This window comes from Periplaneta americana, chromosome 11 (assembly GCF_040183065.1).
Source record: "Periplaneta americana isolate PAMFEO1 chromosome 11, P.americana_PAMFEO1_priV1, whole genome shotgun sequence".
NCBI classification, from domain to species: Eukaryota; Metazoa; Arthropoda; class Insecta; order Blattodea; family Blattidae; genus Periplaneta; species Periplaneta americana.
In genome coordinates this window covers 47,148,745-47,171,228 of record NC_091127.1, presented here as the reverse complement: position 1 = coordinate 47,171,228, position 22,484 = coordinate 47,148,745, and the positions used below count along the sequence as shown (strand labels likewise).

At 35.1% G+C, this 22,484-nt stretch overlaps 1 protein-coding gene across 7 annotated transcripts in view; it reads left to right on the top strand.

The window, feature by feature from the left end:
* Positions 1-22,484, top strand: part of Liprin-beta (liprin-beta) — a 404,935-nt gene that overhangs the window by 288,179 nt on the left and 94,272 nt on the right. For 6 of the 7 annotated variants that reach the window (XM_069839384.1, XM_069839382.1, XM_069839386.1 and 3 more), the window contains one exon: positions 19,848-20,045. The exons of the other annotated variant lie outside the window; for it this stretch is intronic. In XM_069839384.1, the coding sequence (XP_069695485.1) occupies positions 19,848-20,045 (198 nt within the window). The remainder of the gene's footprint in view (positions 1-19,847; positions 20,046-22,484) is intronic. 7 annotated transcript variants of the gene reach the window in all.

The following is a 22,484-nucleotide window of genomic DNA, read 5'->3' as shown; positions in this document are numbered from 1 at the left end:
AATTATGCACTCTTCATCCCCCTATTATTTATTCGCTCGTTTTCGTACTCTCTCTCGCTATCATAATATTAATACTCGATCACAACGCGATAACACGCTAGAAATTCCACTTCATACATCATCTCTGTATTCCTCATCTTTCACTGTTGCTACCTCTCGTCACTGGAACTCTCTGCCGCCTGAAGTCAAGGGCTGCCGAACATTGAAATCTTTCAAATCCAAGTTAGAAAATTATCTTGTGACGAGTTGCCAAACTAACTTACTATTATGACAAGTGTTGTATTGCATGTTTCCACGTATTCACATTTTTTTTTAATGTTCTAGTGATATTTAACTTATTTTATATTTTTGTTTTCATATTTTCCGATAATGGTATATCTATAATGTGATAAGTTGAGCTATATATAATCATAATTTTCCTTACTGTGTGTACTTAAAAATATTGTATTCATTGTATGCTTTGTACTGCACTATTTTATAACTACTGTTAGTATTATTATTATTACTATTCTTATTTATTATTATTATTATTATTATTATTATTATTATTATTATTATTATTATCAATAATTGTCTTATTTTTTATACTTTGTATGTCTCATGTATTTTGACCTGCTGTTCACATTTTATTATGCTTTCTCCTTTTTCTGTATGTTATATATTGTCTGATTCCTACTTACTTGTTATTTACATTTTATTATTATTATCTTATTCAGTTTTGTGTGTAAAATTGTAGTGTACTTTGTAAATTTGTAGTGTTTTTTGTAACACAGTTTTACTCTTGGTTGAATGTTAGAGAAAGCCGTGTGGCCTTAACTCTCCCAGGTTAAATAAGTCATTATTATTATTATTATTATTATTATTATTATTATTATTATTATTATTATCATCATCATTATTGTTATTATTATTATTATTATTATTATTATTATTATTATTATTATTATTATTATCATTATTGTTATTATTAGTATTATTATTATTATTATTTTTATTATTATTATTATTATTATTATTATTATATACTCTTAAACTCTTTTGTTTGAAATATCTCAAAGAATAACTCCCTAAAATTAATAACATTACTTACGGGTCATTGTGTATATTTAGTAGCTTTTTGGTCATTATGTCCTATTCGTGTCATACGGTACACTGTAGCCTATATAATATATTATGAACTGCGACTTGTGTATATATTATAGTCTGAAAGCGCATTGAATACAATTTAGGTACGTGGCGCTCAATCGAGAACTGGCTTGCACGTCCAGGATCATCGTCTATAGGGCGGGCAGCTGTTTTCTCGATACTGAAGAGCCACTTCCCTGGTATTAATTATTAGCGGATTCCACTCACTCACTGCTTGAAAACCTTCAGCGACGGGTTCGAGTGGCTAGTACTGAATTGAGATGCTGTAGAGCTCTTGCAGTGGGCTAGTTAATCCTTCCATTCTGTGTTGTTAAGGAACATGTTACATAATATTCGCGTGAGAGGAAGCCCGAGCATCTCTCTCCTTTGATCGCCAGCGCCTCTACTCCTGGCATGCCAGTTAACGATGCTGTAAAACCTGCAAGCTCCTGTGTCCACTGCTCAGTCATGTCCAAAGATTTCCACAACATTGGATAATCTCTTGCACGAAATGTTGCGGTAAACCGCTATCCGTGTTAACGATATTCGCAGCTGAATTTTTACGATCGTGCAAGAATAAAGGGCTATAAGTGTACTATTTTAGCCGATATATTAATAGCAAACTTTAACATCGAACGAGTTGGCTCGGACGGTAGCTTTTGAGACTCGCATTCGGGAGGTCTCGGTTCAAACCCCATGGCCAACCAATCTGACTGGGGGTTTTTGTGGTCGACGCTAAATAACCTCGTAGTTGATACAGCGTCGTTAAATAACCAACTAAAAAAATTATAATTTTCAATTATGGTAAATCAGACCTGCTTGTATATTGTTACATTTACATGAAGAATTATTATATCTGCTTGAAGATTTCATTATTTTATTTGTAAAGGTCGGTGGTCATGTATTTCTCTTACAAATCTAATTCCTAACCCATAATGAACAACGCGTCTTCAATTTCTTCAATATATTTATCGTTTTCCTGGCATGGAGGCTTGCTACTACAGAAATTCCAAATAATTGCACAACTTCCATCGACGCCATTTTATCCTATTTGAAAACAAAATAACTTGTATATAGGGCAGGGCATAGTTGCGCCACACGGTTAGGTAGGATGCAGCAGATAAAAAAGGGTCCCTGTTTTGTGGGCATAGTTGCGCCCCGTTCCCATTAGGTAGAGAAAAGGGGCATGGCATAGTTGCGCCCCGATGAGATAGGTAGAGAAAAAGACATTACGGGAACTCGAGCTTCGTAATCAACCAATCTTATTGATTTCTTATTCGATTTAATATTAATTATCGATACCGTTAAAAATGAACGCCATGAAGTTGACAGTACTTTATTAGTTGACATATTCAAATGAGTGAGTCGTTGGAATATGGGGCCTTAGCAATCTTGACTTTTTATTAGTGATTTTAACACAGTCTGTAGAGTGTAGTGAGGTTAATTTAAAATGAATGTTAAATTTTGTGAAAAGGGTAAAGAGTTAATAATTTATAATGGTTCTAAGTTTCGATTTGCGAAACCCTGTACCGTAGGGTTAAGATATCGGTTTCTATTCCCGGTCGGGGCAAGTTACCTGGTTGAGGTTTTTTTCCGAGGTTTTCCCTCAACCCAATATGAGCAAATGCTGGGTAACTTTCGGTGATGGACCCCGGACTCATTTCACCGGCATTATCACCTTCATCGCATTCAGACGCTAAATAACCAAAGATGTTGATAAAGCGTCGTAAAATAACCTACTAAAAAAAAGATATCCGTGTACAAACAAAAATTGCAGTTCATTTATTGTGTGTGATCGATAAAAAAGTGCTATTTTAAATAGCAAAATTGATCATATTCTACCTGATTTCAGTGCGTTACCACTATAGACCTAATATTTTTAAGTAGGCCTAATTTATTTATTTTATGACAATCACTTTCGTATATACTATGCCCATCGGGGCGCAACTATGCCATGTCCATTTTGCTACCTGATTAAATTTCTTCGGGGCGCAACTATGCCATGTCCATTCTGCTACCTGATTTCTTCGGGGCGCAACTATGCCATACCTAAGCCTCCCAATTGACCGCGGGGCGCAACTATGCCATACCGGTCTGAACTGCGACTTGAATTCAGGTTATTTAAAATCACGTGACTTGAATTCAAGTCACGTGATTTTAAATAACCTGAATTCAAGTCGCCTTTCAGACATATTCAAGTTATTTTGTTTTCAAGTAGGATAAAATGGCGTCCATGGATGTTGTGCAATTAGGAATTTCTGTAGTAGCAAGTCTCCGTGCCTGGGAAATGATAAATTATATATTGAAGAAATGGAAAACGCGTTGTTCAGTATGAGTTAGGAATTAGATTAGTAAGAGAAATACACGACCACTGACTATTACAAATAGAATAAGTGAAATCTTCAAGCAGATTTAATAATTCTTATCGCAAATGTAATAAAATATAAGCGAGTCTGATTTACCATAATTGAAAATGATTATCTTGAAGCTGTTACAGTTCCCCCACAAAAATCTATCAACCATTTTGAACCATGCCAGTTTCGGCGATAAATATCATCCCTTCAAGCAACGCTCTTCTCTTCTTAATCCCTCATTATCTTCCCCACTTCTTTTCTATCTACAGTTTAATAGTTTTGTATTATTTTTCATATGCTATTTCATCTGTGTCCACGTTAAAATCTCTGCTGTTCAGTTCTCCAATGAACTCTTCCTTTCTTTGCAGCTTCCTTTGCATTTCTATTACGAAACTTTGCAGTTTCTATAATCCGCAGGCCTTCGTGAATTTTATACAACTTCAGAAACTCAAATATTTGGTCATTATTTCACTTACTGCTGTTCGCTATTATTTTTACGTTCCTAGTAGAACTGAAAAACAATCAGCTGTTAATTTAACGCTTTTAAAACAGCTGTTAATTTAAATTCCCGCTCTTTTCTCCTTGAATTCAAGTTATCAAGTCACGTTCACACTTTTCAAGTCAAGTAAAAAGTACAAAGGGATCCAACTTCACTTGAAACTTGAATTCAAGCCGTTAATTGATTTCAAGTGAACTTGAAACATAGTTCACACTTTTCAAGTTCGTCTTTCAAGTGACTTGAATTCAAGTTACTTGAAAAGTGTGAACGAGGCTTAAGGGTATTTGTAGTCTTTGCGACCGAAACAGGTTGCTGGTCTGTCCGGTTTTTTATGTTGAATAATAAGCGGAAGATGTACGTACGTATTCTACAGCCCATAACGTAAAGACACAGACGCACGTTTGTGGATAGTGATTCTGGTAGAGCCTACAGTGTGTGTACGTTAACATACTGAACTTGGCCACGATTTGCGAATCACGCCCCTATCAACAGATGCCAGCCAAGTCGCTCACTAGACCGAAAGAAACTCTGTTGGCGCCTGTAATAAATAACCGCAAACAGGAATGCGTGTCTTCCGGACAGAACGTTGCAGTTTGATCTTCGGTTGTTTACGCTGCACGAGGATGTATACAGAGCGAAAAAGAATTGAGTGCATTCCTTTAAAGTAACAGATGGCCACCAGACCAGCAAAAATGTTTAATAACAGTTTCGTCACCCTCAACTTTTACGTATGAGTAATACAAAGTCTAACAATACGTTCGTGAACTAGCTTCGATATTGCTGAAAATAGTGTGTAGTGTGTCATCTTCTAAGTAGTTCTCTTCAGATTATGTACTCAAGCGTTTTTTCTGTCGCTAGTAACATTTTTAAAAATATATACGTAATAGATTTTAAACCTGACGCAGTGTTTTTCTGGCGCACATTAATGTTTTCAGAATGCATTAATTTAAAGAGAAAATTATTGTGATGAACCGAAGCACGTATGATACTTCCGTGCAGGAATTCTGCATTACCTTATGACGAAGGATGGGTGGAGCGGAGGAAAAATTTCTCTCCGACACCGGAACTCGAACCCTTGTTTTCAGTTCTACGTGCTCACGCTTTATCCACTGAGTCACACCGGATTCCAGTTCCGATACTAGATTGAATCCACTCAGTTTAAGTTCCAACTTTCACCTCTTAGTTTCCCTTTAGTGGCGTAAATAATCACTTCGTGATTTAAGACGGCGCTCATTCCGTCGGATCCCGGTCACTTAGTCACTCGTAATGAGTGCACCTCTGCACATAGTGTGTTGGACTTTGTGCTACTGTCACACATCTGTGACAAAATGCATGAGGGTTGGCCACTAAAGGAAAATTGAGAGGTAGAACTTAAACTGAGAGGATTCAATCCAGCATCGGGACTGGAATCTGACGTGGCTTAGTGGGTAAAGCGTCAGCACGTAGAGCTTAAAACGCAGGTTCGAGTCCCGGTGCCGGAGATAATTTTTCTCCGCTCCACCCATCCTTCATCATTAAGGGGAAAAGTCTAGAGGCTAAGATTTGTCGAGTAAGGGTACGTACACGTTGGAGCAACGATAAACGATAAAAGAAACGATCTAGCGACCTTTGGTATTATCAAAGAATCAAGTTTTCATATCGGAGCAACGAGGATGCGGGAAGCGAACATTTTGATTTATCAGTAGAAGATATTCTATGCATTCACTTAATGAAAGAAGATATATAGGAAATATCAGCTGCTAAGTTCAAGGTTAATATAACTTAAATACGTACAACATTAAACCCGTTTCTCATCCCAAAGATAGTATAAATTCGTTGTGTTGTGATTGGTTCTTGTGATCACATAACATATGACGAGTAAATACACAACTGATCAATTTTCCAATATCTACAATAATTAATTTAATATGCCGAAATAATAATAAATCGATTAATATTAGGATATATTGATAACCACCGGTCATTATACAGATTAATATTATCTTAATCAGAGATCATATGAACGACAAGAGCGAAGAAAATGGAATTTTTCTTTTTCGTCGCTTTTATCGTGTATCTTCGCTTTTATCGTTACTCCAATATGCACACATCAATGACAATGCATGCTTCATTTCTCTCTGATATAGCATCGCTGCTTCTTTTATCGTTTATCGTCGCTCCAACGTGTACGTACCCTAAGGAACATGTTGAAATATGATAGTGTTTTGGTTAAAAACTTCTCGTCGAATAGTGCTGTGAGCACATGTATATTTTTGAGTCGCTGAGTTCCTGCAAATGGACCTTTCTAAAGATCTATTGCGCTAACCCTCAAACTAGGCGCGTTCCCAAACTTACACCGGCTAAGGTTCGCAGCGCACCGAGATTTCGAGCAGGTAACCCCTCTCTTTTCTAGGCCAGCCCTCTCCGTGCGTCACCAGCCGTCGTTGGGGAAATACTGTGGAATAATAACGAAATTATGTACATGCCTAATGTGGGAAACGGGAAAATCCCGTAACTTTGTCCGCCAGAAATGTCGGTATGGATTTTTTCGATGAAAAATTCTAGGCCTAACGGGACTCGAACCCGGAACGTCTGCTGAAGGTCTGACCGCTCACCCACCACAGGCATGAGTTCCTGCAAAAATTCGGTTCGTTTCCAGATTATGTTTTACAAAGTCTTCTCACTTCATTCATGCACTACATCCGTTTTATATACTATTGATCTAGAAATGAAAACTCTTGAATAAGAAATTATGAAGTGATATCAGCATGTAGGCTTTATTAATCTTATTGTCACACTTCGTATTTGCTTAAACATTAAATTTTATTTCAAGTTGCTGTTGAAAAGTTCATTCTGATCCAATTCTTAAATATTTACAAGAGCGCTGTTAACAATTTAAGATACGCACAAATAATTTGACCGTGAGAGACAATTTTGCTGCTGTTGCTGCACTTTTTATCGATAATGATAGTCTTTGTCTATGATTCCTTTGTTATTTATTGCAAATATTAGAGGTGTAAGTAGGAATTAATTCTTCTGTAGATCATAAGGTGAGATATTTTCAGCGAATTATTTTTAAAGTGTGATACATTTAGGGGGTATTCCCAAGAAACTAGTTCGATTAATTAAAATGTGTCTCAGTGAAACATACATCAGAGTTCGTATAGTTCGTATATGTTAGGAGAAAATCCACAAACGATTAGGGAAAACACGGAAATTTTACTTGAAGCAAGTAAAGAGATAGGTTTGGAAGTAAATCCCGAAAAGACAAAGTATATGATTATGTCTCGTGACGAGAATATTGTACGAAATGGAAATATAAAAATTGGAAATTTATCTTTTGAAGAGGTGGAGAAATTCAAATATCTGGGAGCAACAGTAACAAATATAAATGATACTCGGGAAGAAATTAAACACAGAATAAATATGGGAAATGCGTGTTATTATTCGGTTGAGAAACTTTTATCATCCAGTCTGCTGTCAAAAAATCTGAAAGTTAGAATTTATAAAACAGTTATATTACCGGTTGTTCTATATGGTTGTGAAACTTAGACTCTCACTTTGAGAGAGGAACATAGGTTAAGGGTGTTTGAGAATAAGGTGCTTAGGAAAATATTTGGAGCTAAGAGGGATGAAGTTACAGGAGGATGGAGAAAGTTACACAACACAGAACTGCACGCATTGTATTCTTCACCTGACATAATTAGAAACATTAAATCCAGACGTTTAAGATGGGCAGGGTATGTAGCACGTATGGGGAATCCAGAAATGCATATAGAGTGTTAGTTGGGAGGCCGGAGGGAAAAAGACCTTTAGGGAGGCCGAGACGTAGTTGGGAAGATAATATTAAAATGGATTTGAGGGAGGTGAGATGTGATGATAGAGACTGGATTAATCTTGCTCAGGATAGGGACCGATGGCGGGCTTATGTGAGGGCGGCAATGAACCTCCGGGTTCCTTAAAAGCCAGTAAGTAAGTAAGTAAGTAAGTAAGTAAGATACATTTAGGGATTGAATCAAATATTTATACTTTTTGATTTTGTTTATTTACACAATTGAAATTATTTAAAAAAAAATCCTTCAGGTGGCCTCCCCCACATGCAAACAAACCGCTTCCTTTCTATTTTGTTTATTGTCTTCGCCACGCGGTTCTGTCGGTAATTGCGATATCAGAAAAATTTCAATGAAAAATTCTCGTGATTTGAAATTATTCTTTTCTTTTCATAAAACTGCAGAATATAAATAAAATCATTATTCTAACTTACGCCTTATCTTGGCACGATCATACTCGAAATTGATTGTCAGAAATTCGCCAACTTGTTTTTCACATCGAAGGGATAAAATGTTTTTCTTCATCTGTACATGAAACACATAACTTAAAAATACGCCGATTTTCTTTAGAAGTGCAGTCCAGATGTTTTTGTTACCGAAATGTATGCATGTTTCCCAGGCGGAAGAAAGATTACCCACCACTACTCAATCTCTTTGCACAGCTTAAAGATGACATTGTGTTCAAAAGTATTTAATGAACTCGAAAGTAATATGGCAGACATCTTCAGGGTTAAATGTGGAAGTGAGACGATAAAATATATTGCCAACGTAAATATAGACGAAATTGTATCTTGTAAGAATGTCGCAGAAGTTTCTGTCCAATCTGTGTAACTGCTGGTTCCTTCACTAACTACGTAGCGGTATAGAAGTACATCTTCGTCCCTAATGCAAAATAACCTATTTTAATCTTCTCTCTTATTTTCGTCCAGAAAGGAAATTGTGAACCCCTAGCGCTAAGTCTATCATAGTACGTAAACTATAACTTTTGATTATTATCGGCTGGGCACACCCTTATGCATCTCACAAGCAAACATTCTCATGGGGGCAGATAAAAAAGTTATTTTTTTTCCTTCCACCATGTTAATAATGTTATAACAAGTGCTTATTCAAATTTTGGCCACTCGAGCGCAATTACGAAGGCCTCCCAAAAAGTAAGTTTCCCTGGGGCCGTTTACAGAAAGAAAACACCATTTCATGGAAAGATTTATTGGAACAGATGCAGATATTGTTGAAGTATTTTTCAACATATTCTCCACCGGAAATGAGAGACTTGTCATACCGTGAGGTCAACTTTTGTATCCTTGTGTCATAGAAGTCTGTCACCTGGAATCGGAACCAGTGTGTGACAGCCGTCTGCACCTCTCTATTGATCCCACGGTATGACAAATATCTCAATTCCGGTGGGGAATATGTTAAAAAGTAACTCAAGAATTGCTGTATCTGTTCCAATAAATTTTTGCACGAAATTGTGTTTCCTTTCTGTAAACGGTTCCAGGAAAACTTACTTTCTGGGGGAGGGGACTCGTAATTGCGCTCTAGTGGCCAAAATTTGTATAAGTACTGGTTTTGACATTATTAACATGGTGGAAGAAAACAAAATTATCTGCCCCTACTTGGACATTAAGACGAAGTGAAGAGAAACGATTAGAAAGAAGCATTTTAAATGTGGATATGGAGAAGGATGGAGCATGTGAAGTGGACAGACAGAACAAAAAACGAAGCTGTTTTTGAAAGAATGGATAAAGAAAGAATGATGCTTAAACTAATCAGGAAGAGAAAAAGAAATTGGTTGGGTCACTGGCTGTGAAGATACTGCTTACTGATGGATGCTCTGGAAGAAATAGTGAAGGTGAGGAGAGTTCGGGGTAGAAGAAGATATCAGGTGATAGACGAAATTAAGATATATGGATCATATGTGAGGAAACAAAGAGGAAGGTATAAAATAGGGAAGATTGGAGAATGCTGGGTTTGCAGTGAAAAACCTGTCTTGGGGCAGAACAGTTTATGTATGTATGTAATGTATTAGAGATGAACAAAACTAACTGCCGCTCTCGCTCGCTTTGTTCGCTGCATTTGTCTTTCGAGTCTCGGCTCGGCATTCTCGTGCGCTTCGAGTCTCGCTCATCATTCTCGAAATAGCATTTGGTCGGCGTGGAAAGATTTTGTAACTTTGAATAACATACATCATTGAAATAAATAACATAAATGTTTAAATGAGACAAAATGACAAAACAAAACAGTATCTTAGGCCTAGTTATCAAAATGTTCTGGTTCTATTATATATTACCTATGGTTATAAAAAAAAAAAAAACAATTCTCAAATAAATTTGCATTTCTAAGAAACATAAAACATGACATTAATATCTTTTCACTTGAGAATACACACTTGATCTTAAACATATGAAGAGAAAATTCCTAGCCTTTTATTAAGGGCCTAGTAATTAAATAAAACTGGGGAACGGATTATTATAATCTGGAAGGTGGAGATGCTGTTTAGTATAGGCTACTTGATTGTTTATACATATATAACAGTTGCCAAAGTAGGTAGAAGTTCAGTCACTTGTAAACAACTGCAGACTTCGAGACTTCGGGAGATGATCAATATCGAGTCTCGGCGTCTCGAAACACTCACAAGCAATCTTTACGTCAAGGACGCGATTAACAACATTGTCGTGCGGGTTTTCGGCTTTTCGGGCGCTGTTAGTCTCGTTTTCTCGATCGTTGTTCATCTCTAGTATGTATGTATGTATGTATGTATGTATGTATGTATGTATGTATGTATGTATGTATGTATGTATGTATGTATGTATGTATGTATGTATGTATGTATGTTTATCTGCCCCTATGAGAATGTTTGCTTGTCAGTTAATTGTGCTTATGTTCGCATCCAGTTTTCATGCAGGCATCCCCACATGTCCCTAGATCAACTTTCTCCGTACATAGCCAACCAGCGAATGAAGCAATGAGAATGGAATGGAATTTGGCCCGAAATTATGCGTCTGATATGGGGAAACGTCCTTCACAAGTATCACTGTTGGTTTGACATTGAAAAATCTGAGGCCCCGCCGGGACTGGAACCCGGACGGCCTAAGAGACAAGCTGATGGTAAGATCCCACAACCACCCCTTAACATGTTTGGTGTTGTAATTGGAACATTTGTGGTCGTTTAGGCTAAGTGAAATAACATATTTACTTTCTAATTTCTTATAAGAAGCTGGAAACATGAGCACTCGGTATTTTGATGCGGTCAGTGAGTAAATACCTTCTCCTTTTGCACAGCATGAAGGATTGTTGCGGCATGAATGTGTTGTTATTAAACATTCCCGAATGTCAGTGTTACCGTATGGAACTATTCATATTTGGCTTGCGAATGAAATTCCTCACATGACACTGGTCCTCTTTAGGTTTCTTGGCTGTCCATCGTCTTCTGTCCACTCTGTGGTATGGTATGGATGGTTTACAATCCCTTTGTATGCTACGTTAGGAATTTTTGTCGATCGTTTGCACGATAGAGGACAATACATACTTTTATTACAATTCAGGAAATATTTATTTCGTCTCATATATCACTTGAAAAGGCAGATCGCGAACGGAAAACGTGTTGTTATAATGAAGCCTATACCTATGTTGTGAGGTCTGAAGGATAGATTCCAACGCATCTAGGTGTGAAGAGGTGTATATAAGTATATTGAGTTAAGCGGAGATCTCTAGATTTACGCCTTTTATTTCCTAAATTTTAAATCTGAGAAACACTATGTTTTTGTGATCTGTGTACAATATATTTTGGGTTAATAGGGTATACTGTATATGTGCTTTTAAATGTGTGTGTTTATACAGGGCTTTCATTTCGAAACTTCCCAGTCTAAATAACTAATTATTTAAATTGAATTCAATTTAAACAAAAAAAAAAACACGTCAATTTAGATATTAAGGGGGAAGTCTGAAACCAGCCTTAATTACATTTTATATTTCACACCCACCCCAGCCATCCCCACGTTGAAATTTCAAATGGCACCCCTATATGTTTATACTTGAATATGAAAGAGTATTCAATTGTTTATACAACTCATTCATTCGTTTTCGCATTTTTTGTTTTCTATCGTCGCCTGGCAACCTGGATTGTTGTTAATGTTGGTTAGAGCTGAAGAGAATAAAGCTACAAAACCTTATTGAGCATTTCATGTAATAGTTGTGTTTGTGTATTAAATTATAAATCATCCTTATTGATTTAATTCAGGAAATTACACAAAATAAGCTGTGTTTTCATCCTACAATCAACTGATAATAACAAAAATACAAATGCTGGGTAACTTTCGGTGCTGGACCCCGGACTCATTTCACCGGCATTATCACCTTCATCTCATTCAGACGCTAAATAACCTAAGCTGTTGATAAAGGGTCGTAAAATATAAAATAACAAAAATACAGGTTGACAGGCGACGATAGAAAACAAAAGATGTGAAAACAAATGATTGAAGTGTATAAACAACTGAATGTTCTTTCATATTTAAGTATAAAAATATAGGGGTGCCATTTGAAAATTCAAAGTGGTGGAGGTTAAGGGGTTGGGATGAAATATAAAATGCAATTAAGCCTGGTTTCAGACTTCCCCTCAATATCTAAATTGACGTGTGTTTTGTTTAAATTGAATTCAATTTAAATAATTAGTTATTTAGACTGGGAAGTTTTGAAATGAAAGCCCTGTGTTTGTGGGCTTGTTTTTGTGTGTTTTTGTATTTGTGGGCGTGTTTGTGTGTGTTCACGCGCATTGTAATTATTATTATTATCATTACCATCACCACCACACTACTATCATCATTATCACCAATTATTTTACCATTTAAGCCGTTTATTGACCTGTTCCGTCTTCACGGTAAAAAAATTGACGACTCCATCTCTTTAAATGTCCTCTTATGATACTCTATTTTGGACATTTATTTCGATAAGTATTAATTCCAAATTAAATGCTATGTATTTTAATTTTTATTATTTCTTAATTAGGTGTATAGTTATCCTATAGTATGTATCTTGCTAATAGTCTCGACAATTTCATTTTTACCTTCTTAATGTGTTTTTCGTGTTACGTTGTCAGTATTAATGTTTCAGAGCCGTGTAACAGCTTAAGAGTATGCCATTGCATTGCCAAATTAAGAAAAAAAAAATCTCTCTTCATACTCTTTAGCAGTGTTGCTTGAAAGTAGGCCTGCTTATTTCTCACAGGTGCTGGTATTTTACACCCTATTTTAGATAACACTAGTATCATTGTATGCAAAATTACAAACCAAATAATTTAAAATCTTCATTTGTCCTCAAATTGTCTTGTTGATAATTTTTCAGCTGAATTAGTAATTAATACACGAACTTCTGCGAATTATCCGAAAATGTTTTATTATCATTTAAAGTCCAGTGAAATTTACTCTGACAGGTTTAATTACTAAAAGACATTTTAAAATCAAGTGCAAAATATGAAACGAAACAAAACATTTTGAAATATTATAATATTATACAGTACTGCAGTGATATAGAATCTGAGAACAATAAATACAAATTTTACAAAATATCATGAAACACTTCAGTTTAACAAAAATAATGTGCCATCTTCCCCCCCCCCCCCTTAGGGGATTGTTCATTTCTTCATATTTTATATCGCAAATTTCTTAAGACGAAATGAGAGAGCGTAAATAGAGTAAAAACGGAAATGACGTTACTTCGCACAAAAAATAAGTAAAGATCGCGAATTATTCGCAAAGAGAATTAACAGTGCGCGAATTATCGGGGGATCGATTGTATATGATTTTGGAAGTTTTATGTATTTATTTTGTATCTGCATTAGTGTTTGAATGTAATAAAATATAGTTGCTATAATCTTTATTGCGTAGGCCTATGCATTAATTTCGTTTTATTTTATTTCGTCGGATTTGAATTGGAACATATCCAGAGACAGTTTTGTTGCCTGTTTTACGTACTACTTTTTGATATAAAAATATCGACATTACATTCAGCAGATTCCAATGAAATCAAAAATATTTTACAAACATTCTACAGTATAGGAAGTCACGTGTCATATTCAACGAGTTCTTTCATAACAGTAACGTACCATTATCACATTATTACGTTACGTGTTTCTTACAAATTCTTAACGGACATATTGATTCCAAGATTGAAAATAATGCAGAGTGTCTTCAACCTGATTTTCGCTTTTGGCTTACAGTTTGTGACAGCCGTAATCATGTGCGTCAGTTAAAATTCTGCCTGTCTTTGCCGTATAGTTTGGCTTATGGCCAGTTGTTACCTAATAATCTTTCTGCAAATAGTCTCTGCACCTCCACTTAGTTCCAATTCTGTTAAGTTCTCTTCGCTCTCTTTTTTTATTCCTTCAGAAGTGCGTCTGTGCTTTCTCTCTTTAGAAGTGACAATGAACAGTCCTCACAGAACATCAATTCATCTGGCTGTCAGATCCTTCATGTACATGCCTTTGGGTTTGTATGCTTGACTTCCTTTGTTTATTGGCATGATTAGTTTCTGTCCTTAGGGATCTTAGTGTCGGACATTGCTCTTTAATGTAAGCTATATTATTTATTTTATATTCTAAATTATGGTTTCCAAATGTTGTGTTTATAGAGTGCATTTACTATGTAATCGGCTCTTTAGATTACTTTTGTGTTATGAATTAATGTCTTAACATGTTTTATGAAGTAAGTCTAATGCTTTCTCTTCATTCACTGCTTCTCTCATCCAACCACCATCTTACATGCATGATGAAACATCGCTAACTAGTTTGTATACTGGTTATAAAAATATGTGTATTATTATTATTATTATTATTATTATTATTATTATTATTATTATTATGTTTTACCGTTTTAAAGAAAACCACACTTCAATATTTACACTCAAAATAAATATATTTTTGAGAGTAAACTTTCCATAGCTCACTAGTAGTATCAGTGTGTCATCTTTGGTAGAATAACCTTAGATTGCAGCTAGTGCCAGCGTATTTGGCGCGTGTCCTTGTTCACAGTGCCCAGTCAGTGAACATTTGTTGTCATGCAGCTGAGAACGGTACCACCCAAACACACGTCACGTCAGCACTCTGCCAATCAGAATTGTCAGTCTTATTGCAAACTGATTGCAACAAAAGCAAGATACTCGCACTTCAGCTGAGAGTGGTACCACCTCCTAAACACAAGTCACGTCAGCTATCACATTTGTAAACTTTCTCGCTCACAGACTGCGGAAAAGATAAGATACTCACTCTTAACGTTCCCATTACTTATTTCACACGCCAAAAACGGTGACTTTGGTTATACTGACTTACTGTGTTTAATGCAGTATATATATATATATATATATATACTGCATTAAACACAGTAAGTCAGTATATATATATATATATATATATATATATAAAATAAGTGTATAGTATGTCAGTATTGTCGCTTAGATAGCACTAACAAATCGAGAGATCAGAATGGCAAGGTTCTATCTAGTGTTTAGTAAATTTTACAGGAAAGCATTTTAAAAGTTTGGTTGTTAATAAAATCAATGCAGATAAGAACCTTTTCAAACTAACTTTATCACGAACAATAATTGAGATATCAACATATAATTTACTGCATATGGTAGATAGCTGTGAAGTAGCAAAATTCAATGCAACAAAAATCTCAATTTTGCTAAAAAAAGTGTCAGATAGAACCTTGTCATTCCGAGCCCGCGAAATATAGACGTACGAATGGGATCATAATCATAGTCATGATCATCCCCTGTTTTCTCGGATTATAGCGCAGGTCACGTGATATTGCATTTGCTTGTTGATAAGGATCTGCGCTCGGGCGTGGGTTCGATTCTCGTTTGGTCTAATTACGTAGTTGGGTAGTTGGCTTTTTCCCGAGATTTTACTCATTGTAAGGCGATTGTCAGGTAATTCCATAGGGAATCCTCGGTCTCATCTTGCTATCACAAATTCCATAGAGGCTAGTAGTTGCTACAGCGACGTTAAATAATTAATTAAAAAGTTTCTTCATACGATATTCTCGATTTAAGGGGGGGGGGCATTTGGATCTCATTTCAGGCTTTATGATACTTTCAGCTTAATATGCGAAGTCAAGATGAAGTTTTTAAGTAGTTCTTTGGTAATATGTTGTGTTGCTGTTATGACTTAAAAGAGCTGATTTTTCTCTCATCGACAAAATTGTATGTCACATACCATACATCAAGCAATAGAATCAAACTCTAACTTCTGAATGAAGAAGAAAGTATAGGCCTACTGTATCTAGAGTATAAGGCAGACAACAGAAAACCGATTTTACAGCCTACATTATGGTATCGATGTATTACCTCGGTAAATAGAACAGGCTATAACATAGATGTCAAATTATTGTAACTCGTACGAGGTAACCCCTGGCGCAAGCAACCCGCAGTGCATATTCTTTAAGGTCGTTTTTCCTATTTTATATGGAAAGTTATTGACCTTAGCAGAACATGCTTGAGTGCAATATCTCCTGGTTTTATAGGCGTTTGGACACCTAAAGGCTACAATATGATATAAGCTAGGTGTATTCAGATGCTAGACTTCTATTTCGTTAAATAAAACACTGTCTACAAATACTATCTTTAGCATCGATTTTATCAATCACATCCTATTATCAACACAATAGCTGAAACAATACTGAAGTAAATTCCCTCTCAGTTGTACGTATATACAGTATGTAGCCTATGTATGTATGTATGTATGTATGTATGTATGTATGTATGTATGTATGTATGTATGTATGTATGTGTCAAAGATGACACTTTCCTTTGAAGACATAAGATAAGAGTTTTTTTTTTTACTGATTATGCCTTGTCAGATGCCGCTCCAATCGTAAGGAGCGGTAACATAATGTCAACCAATGATGCGTTAGATTTTTTTAATTGACGTCCCGATATCAACTCCACGTGGAGTATATAACAACATTATCATATCTCGAGTTGATTGTTGACGACAAAAATGATTAGTAGTTTTAATTTAAATTTTAATGAAAAGTCATCTTAAAGCTTAAAATGTATTCACTGTGGATGGCGGTGGTAGAAATCAATGTATTCATGTCGGTATAAAAAGAATAATTGTAACTAGAGATAATCTTTACAACGAAATGTGACAACACCGCTTGACATTACAAGATTTAATCCGTGCAAAAAACATATCCAACACAGAGCTTTTCGCTGGGGTATTAATTGAACAGTTTTGCTGTATGTATGTGTGTGTGCGTGTGCGTGTTCATTACGTAACAATCTCTTCATGATTAATTTCGTTGTGTATTTTAGCTGTTTGTAAGTAGATTACAATATTCATGGTATTACCATTAATGGCGTTCATCTACCATGATTGGTTTTTTTTTATATTATCGAATATTATACGTTTATTTTGGCTACTTTATTGAGTAAATTAATTAACAACGGATGCTAATTGTCAAAACTGAAATAGTAGTGATAGCTCTAAAAATGTGTTCGTAATTTATATTTAGTTATTGTTTCTTAAGAGAACCAAGTTGTTAAAACAGTTGTTTGTGAACTTCTATAAATTTAAGTGTAACACTAGATCATATATACCCAGATTGCTCGGCCTTATAGGCTTTGACGGTAACAACTTTTGTCAGGTTTACTATGCTGCCATCTAGTTGTTACATAAGGAGTCACGTCATAACTCCCATTTGAATTGCATTAGCGACTGTACTACTATCTCGTGTTCGTTTATGGCGGACGGGTTGTTGGCGGCTGTTCTCTCCAAAGTGCTGCCGATTTTAACATAGGGATGATCAATCTGTTATATATGTTATCTGGGGTGTAACTAAGAAAATCCTTTATGCCTGTCACTAAACTCTGTTACATTTCACCAGAGACGGTATATTTATAATTTTATTTGTATGTTCTGTGTAGTTTCAGAGTCAAAGTAACACAGATTTAATACAATTTAAAATATGCATAATATTTAAGCTAGATAAAAATCTATTTATTAAAATTGCACCAAGAGACTTAATAAGAATTTTAGTAATAAATTGATGAAACCATGTAATGATGAGCTCCTGGTCATCATATACGACACATTTACATCCTTATATATTATCTAATCTTCATTATTTATTTTTTTAATTTAAATATATCTTAATGTTAGGTGTTACGTTAATAGTATATAATTTGTTTAACCCAGTTATAATTTTGAAAAGCTTCTAAACAAGGGCTATGAAACTTACTTAGAAATTCATAGGTACCGGTACCTGAAGTAAAAGAAATTTTTCTTTTACAAAATGCCTTTCAATAAACAGCCCACGTTATTGTGCCTTGTATAAGTGTGTATTTGTAAACTATAAAAAAGATCTCCAAATAGGAAAAATATGTACAATAGTGGCAAAAAAACCGGACCGACCCTTGTAGCTGATTTTTAGAGCCCTGTTCACTCCAGAGCACGATAGACTGGTAACTAAGACTTTCGTGGTTCGAATCCTGCCTGGGAAGAAAACTTTTTTTTTTTTGTCTCTTATTCAAATTTATTCCCAATACTTTTCGATTGCTAGTAAAATTCCTGTTCTGGAAATAAGTTAATTGAGTAGTAAAATATCGCTGCAATCGAAAAGTATTGGGAATAAATTTGAAAAAGGAACAAAAAAAGTTTCCTTCCCAGTCAGGATTCGAATCACAAAAGTCTTAGTTACCAGTCTATCGTGCTCTGGAGTGAACAAGGCTCTGAAATCAGCTACAAGGGTCGGTCCGGTTTTTTTTGTTTTTTTTTTGTTTGCCATTACTGTACAGTATATTATATGAATCAGTTTACAATCTAATGCTTACTCTAACAGCATGAAACTTTAAAAAGAATAAATTAATACTTATAATTTTTAGCGTTTTGATCCTGTTATGCATAACGATTTCTATTATTTACTTGAGTTATATAGTTAGTAAATTATTATAGAATTTCATCCTGTAATTGTGCATTCTTAAGGGGACACTCAACTATATTTTTTAACTTTTTTTCTTATTTGACCATTTTTTTTTTTTTTTTTTCAAATTTGGAGAAAAAGTTTAATATACACATGGAAAGTAACGTACAAAATTTCAGCTCATTAGATCCAATATTTTTCAAAATAAAAAATGTTTCAAATTTTAATCAATCGTTAATTGAAATATCACTTTTAATTATCATTTTTTATTTTTAGGCTTTGTGCATTTGACTGTGCCTTCTCAATGAAGAGGGGAAGAATTCTGTGTATTGATTTCGTTCTATCACGTAAATTGGTGTAAAAATTATTTTTTTTTATTTCTGTGAAATTTAGATTTTAAATTTTTTAATGATTAAAAGATCATAAATAGCTTCAAAAAGATAATATTGTAAAACTGATACATGAAACGACACTTTTCCTCCAATTTTTAAGTTGAGTGTCCCCTTAATGTATCTTCATAACGTATTCCGTTATAGTTTCGTTTTAAATACATAAAATCACATGCGGTACACTAGTATAGATAACAAAGTTGGAATGGGTATGAATTTAATTTTAAATTAATTTCTTAATTCATATGTGATAATCGCTTGAGTAAGTAAACACAAAATATTAATGCAACTGGTATAAACTGAAACAATTACGTTGAATTTTATATAATTATTATGTACCCTTCTCTCAACCCCAAATTAATAACAAACGAATCGTTCATGTTTTCAGAGTCAGTTTTTAATTTAATATTTAATTTGTATCGGAAAATAATATGTTAAGTAATTAGAATCAGAATATTAGCACAAGCAGTAGCTATAAACTAAATCGATAGTGATGAATTGAATAAAACAGTGTGTAAAACAATATTAAGAAATACAACCAACTTATTTTAAGACGCTGTGTTACTTTTTAATATTATATTACGTGATGCTTTTCATCATCATGTATATATATATATATATATATATATATATATATATATATATATATATATGCCATTAATGTTCATATAGGAGTGAACATAGAGAATTGAACCTGATTAAACAGTTTTTCCCCTTTAAGTGTGATGGAGTTGAAATTGGTTTGGGGTTTGGTGTAGGTGGGGATGAATCAAGTCCCGATGAGGAAGAAGAGGACTCCACCCTCAAGTGCAGCGGCACAGCTTGGTCAGGTTCCGACTCTGCCCCTCACCACAGAAGCAGCTCCACCTCCGATTTCTCCAGTTCATCCTCCTCCGAGGAGGAGGCGGAGGACCTCGGCCACCCTTCCTCGCACAAGCCCTGTCGACCTCCTGAAGGTGTGCTTCCCCGTCGTCAGGGTTTTGGGAGAATGAAGCTGAATTTATTTTTAGTAGTCATTCATTCATACCGTTCACTCTACCATACATTTTGTTATACTCAGAACTATTTATTTCTTTTCTCTCTCTTTTAGCTCTCTTCTCAAAATGTCTCACTCATCACTTCACCTCCAACTTTCTCCGTTTGCTTATTTAACTTCCTTATTCGCACATTTATTCATAAAGCACTCACAAACTGTGCTTCAATCTATTTACCTATCCGCTCATACTCATTAACTCTATAACTATATATTTCTTTTAGCTCTCTTCTCAAAAATGCCTCACTCGTCACCTTCACTTCCAGCTTCCTCTGTTTACATATTTAACCTCCTTATTCTCACATTTATCCATAAAGCACTCACAAATTCTGCTTCAGTCTATGTACTTATTCATCACCTTCACTACCAGCTTCCTCTGTTTACATATTTAACCTCCTTATTCGCACATTTATCCATAAAGCACTCACAAACTCTGTTTAATTCTATTTACCTATTCCCTCACACTCATTAACACTATTATTATTTATTTATTTAGCTCTCTTCTCAAAATGTCTCACTCATCACCTTCACTTCCACATTCTCTGTTTACATATTTAACCTCCTTATTTGCGCATTTATGCATAAAGCACTCACGAACTCTATTTCAATCTGTTTACCTATCCACTCACACTCATTAAATCTCTATTTATTTCTTTTAGCCCTCTTCTCAAAATGTCTCACTCATCACCTTCACTTCCACATTCTCTGTTTACATATTTAACCTCCTTATTTGCGCATTTATGCATAAAGCACTCACGAACTCTATTTCAATCTGTTTACCTATCCACTCACACTCATTAAATCTCTATTTATTTCTTTTAGCCCTCTTCTCAAAATGTCTCACTCATCACCTTCACTTCCAGCTTTCTCCGTTTGCACATTTAACCTTCTTATTCGCACATTTATCCATAAAGCACTCACAAACTTTGCTTCAATCTATTTACCCATCCGCTCACACTCATTAATTCTATAACTGTTTATTTCTTTTAGCTCTCTTTTCAAAATGTCTCACTCATCACCTTCACTTCCAGCTTTCTCCGTTTGCACATTTAACCTTCTTATTCGCACATTTATCCATAAAGCACTCACAAACTTTGCTTCAATCTATTTACCCATCCGCTCACACTCATTAATTCTATAACTGTTTATTTCTTTTAGCTCTCTTTTCAAAATGTCTCACTCATCACCTTCACTTCCAGCTTTCTCCGTTTGCATATTTAACGTTCTTATTCGCACATTTATCCATAAAGCACTCATAAACTTTGCTTCAATCTATTTACCTATCCGCTCACACATATTAATTCTATAACTGTTTATTTCTTTTAGCTCTCTTTTCAAAATGTCTCACTCATCACCTTCACTTCCAGCTTTCTCCGTTTGCATATTTAACTTCCTTATGCGCGCATTTATCCATAAAGCACTCACAAACTTTGCTTCAATCAATTTACCCATCCGCTCACACTCATTAATTCTATAACTGTTTATTTCTTTTAGCTCTCTTCTCAAAATGTCTCACTCATCACCTTCACTTCCAGCTTTCTCCGTTTGCATATTTAACGTCCTTATTCGCACATTTATCCATAAAGCACTCACAAACTTTGCTTCAATCTGTTTACCTATCCGCTCACACATATTAATTCTATAACTGTTTATTTCTTTTAGCTCTCTTCTCAAAATGTCTCACTCATCACCTTCACTTCCAGCTTTCTCCGTTTGCATATTTAACTTCCTTATGCGCGCATTTATCCATAAAGCACTCACAAACTTTGCTTCAATCAATTTACCTATCCGCTCACACATATTAATTCTATAACTGTTTATTTCTTTTAGCTCTCTTCTCAAAATGTCTCACTCATCACCTTCACTTCCAGCTTTCTCCGTTTGCATATTTAACTTCCTTATGCGCGCATTTATCCATAAAGCACTCACAAACTTTGCTTCAATCTATTTACCTATCCGCTCACACTCATTAACTCTATAACTATTTATTTCTTTTAGCTCTCTTCTCAAAATGTCTCACTCATCATCTTCACTTCCAGCTTTCTCCGTTTACATACATAACCTCCTTATTCACAAGTTTATCCATAAAGCATTCATAAACTCTGTTTCAATCTATTTACCTACTCATTCATACTCATTAACTCTATTATTCGCACATTTATCCATAAAACACTTACAAACTCTGCTTCAGTCTATTTACCTATCTTCTCACACTCATTAACTCTATTGCAATTTATTCTGACAGTCCACATACCCCTCATCATTAATCAGTAGTTTCCACTCATCCGCGTAAATATTCGTTCACTCCCACACTCATTCGCCCGATCACTTGTAATCGTATTCATCCCCTCGCTCACACATA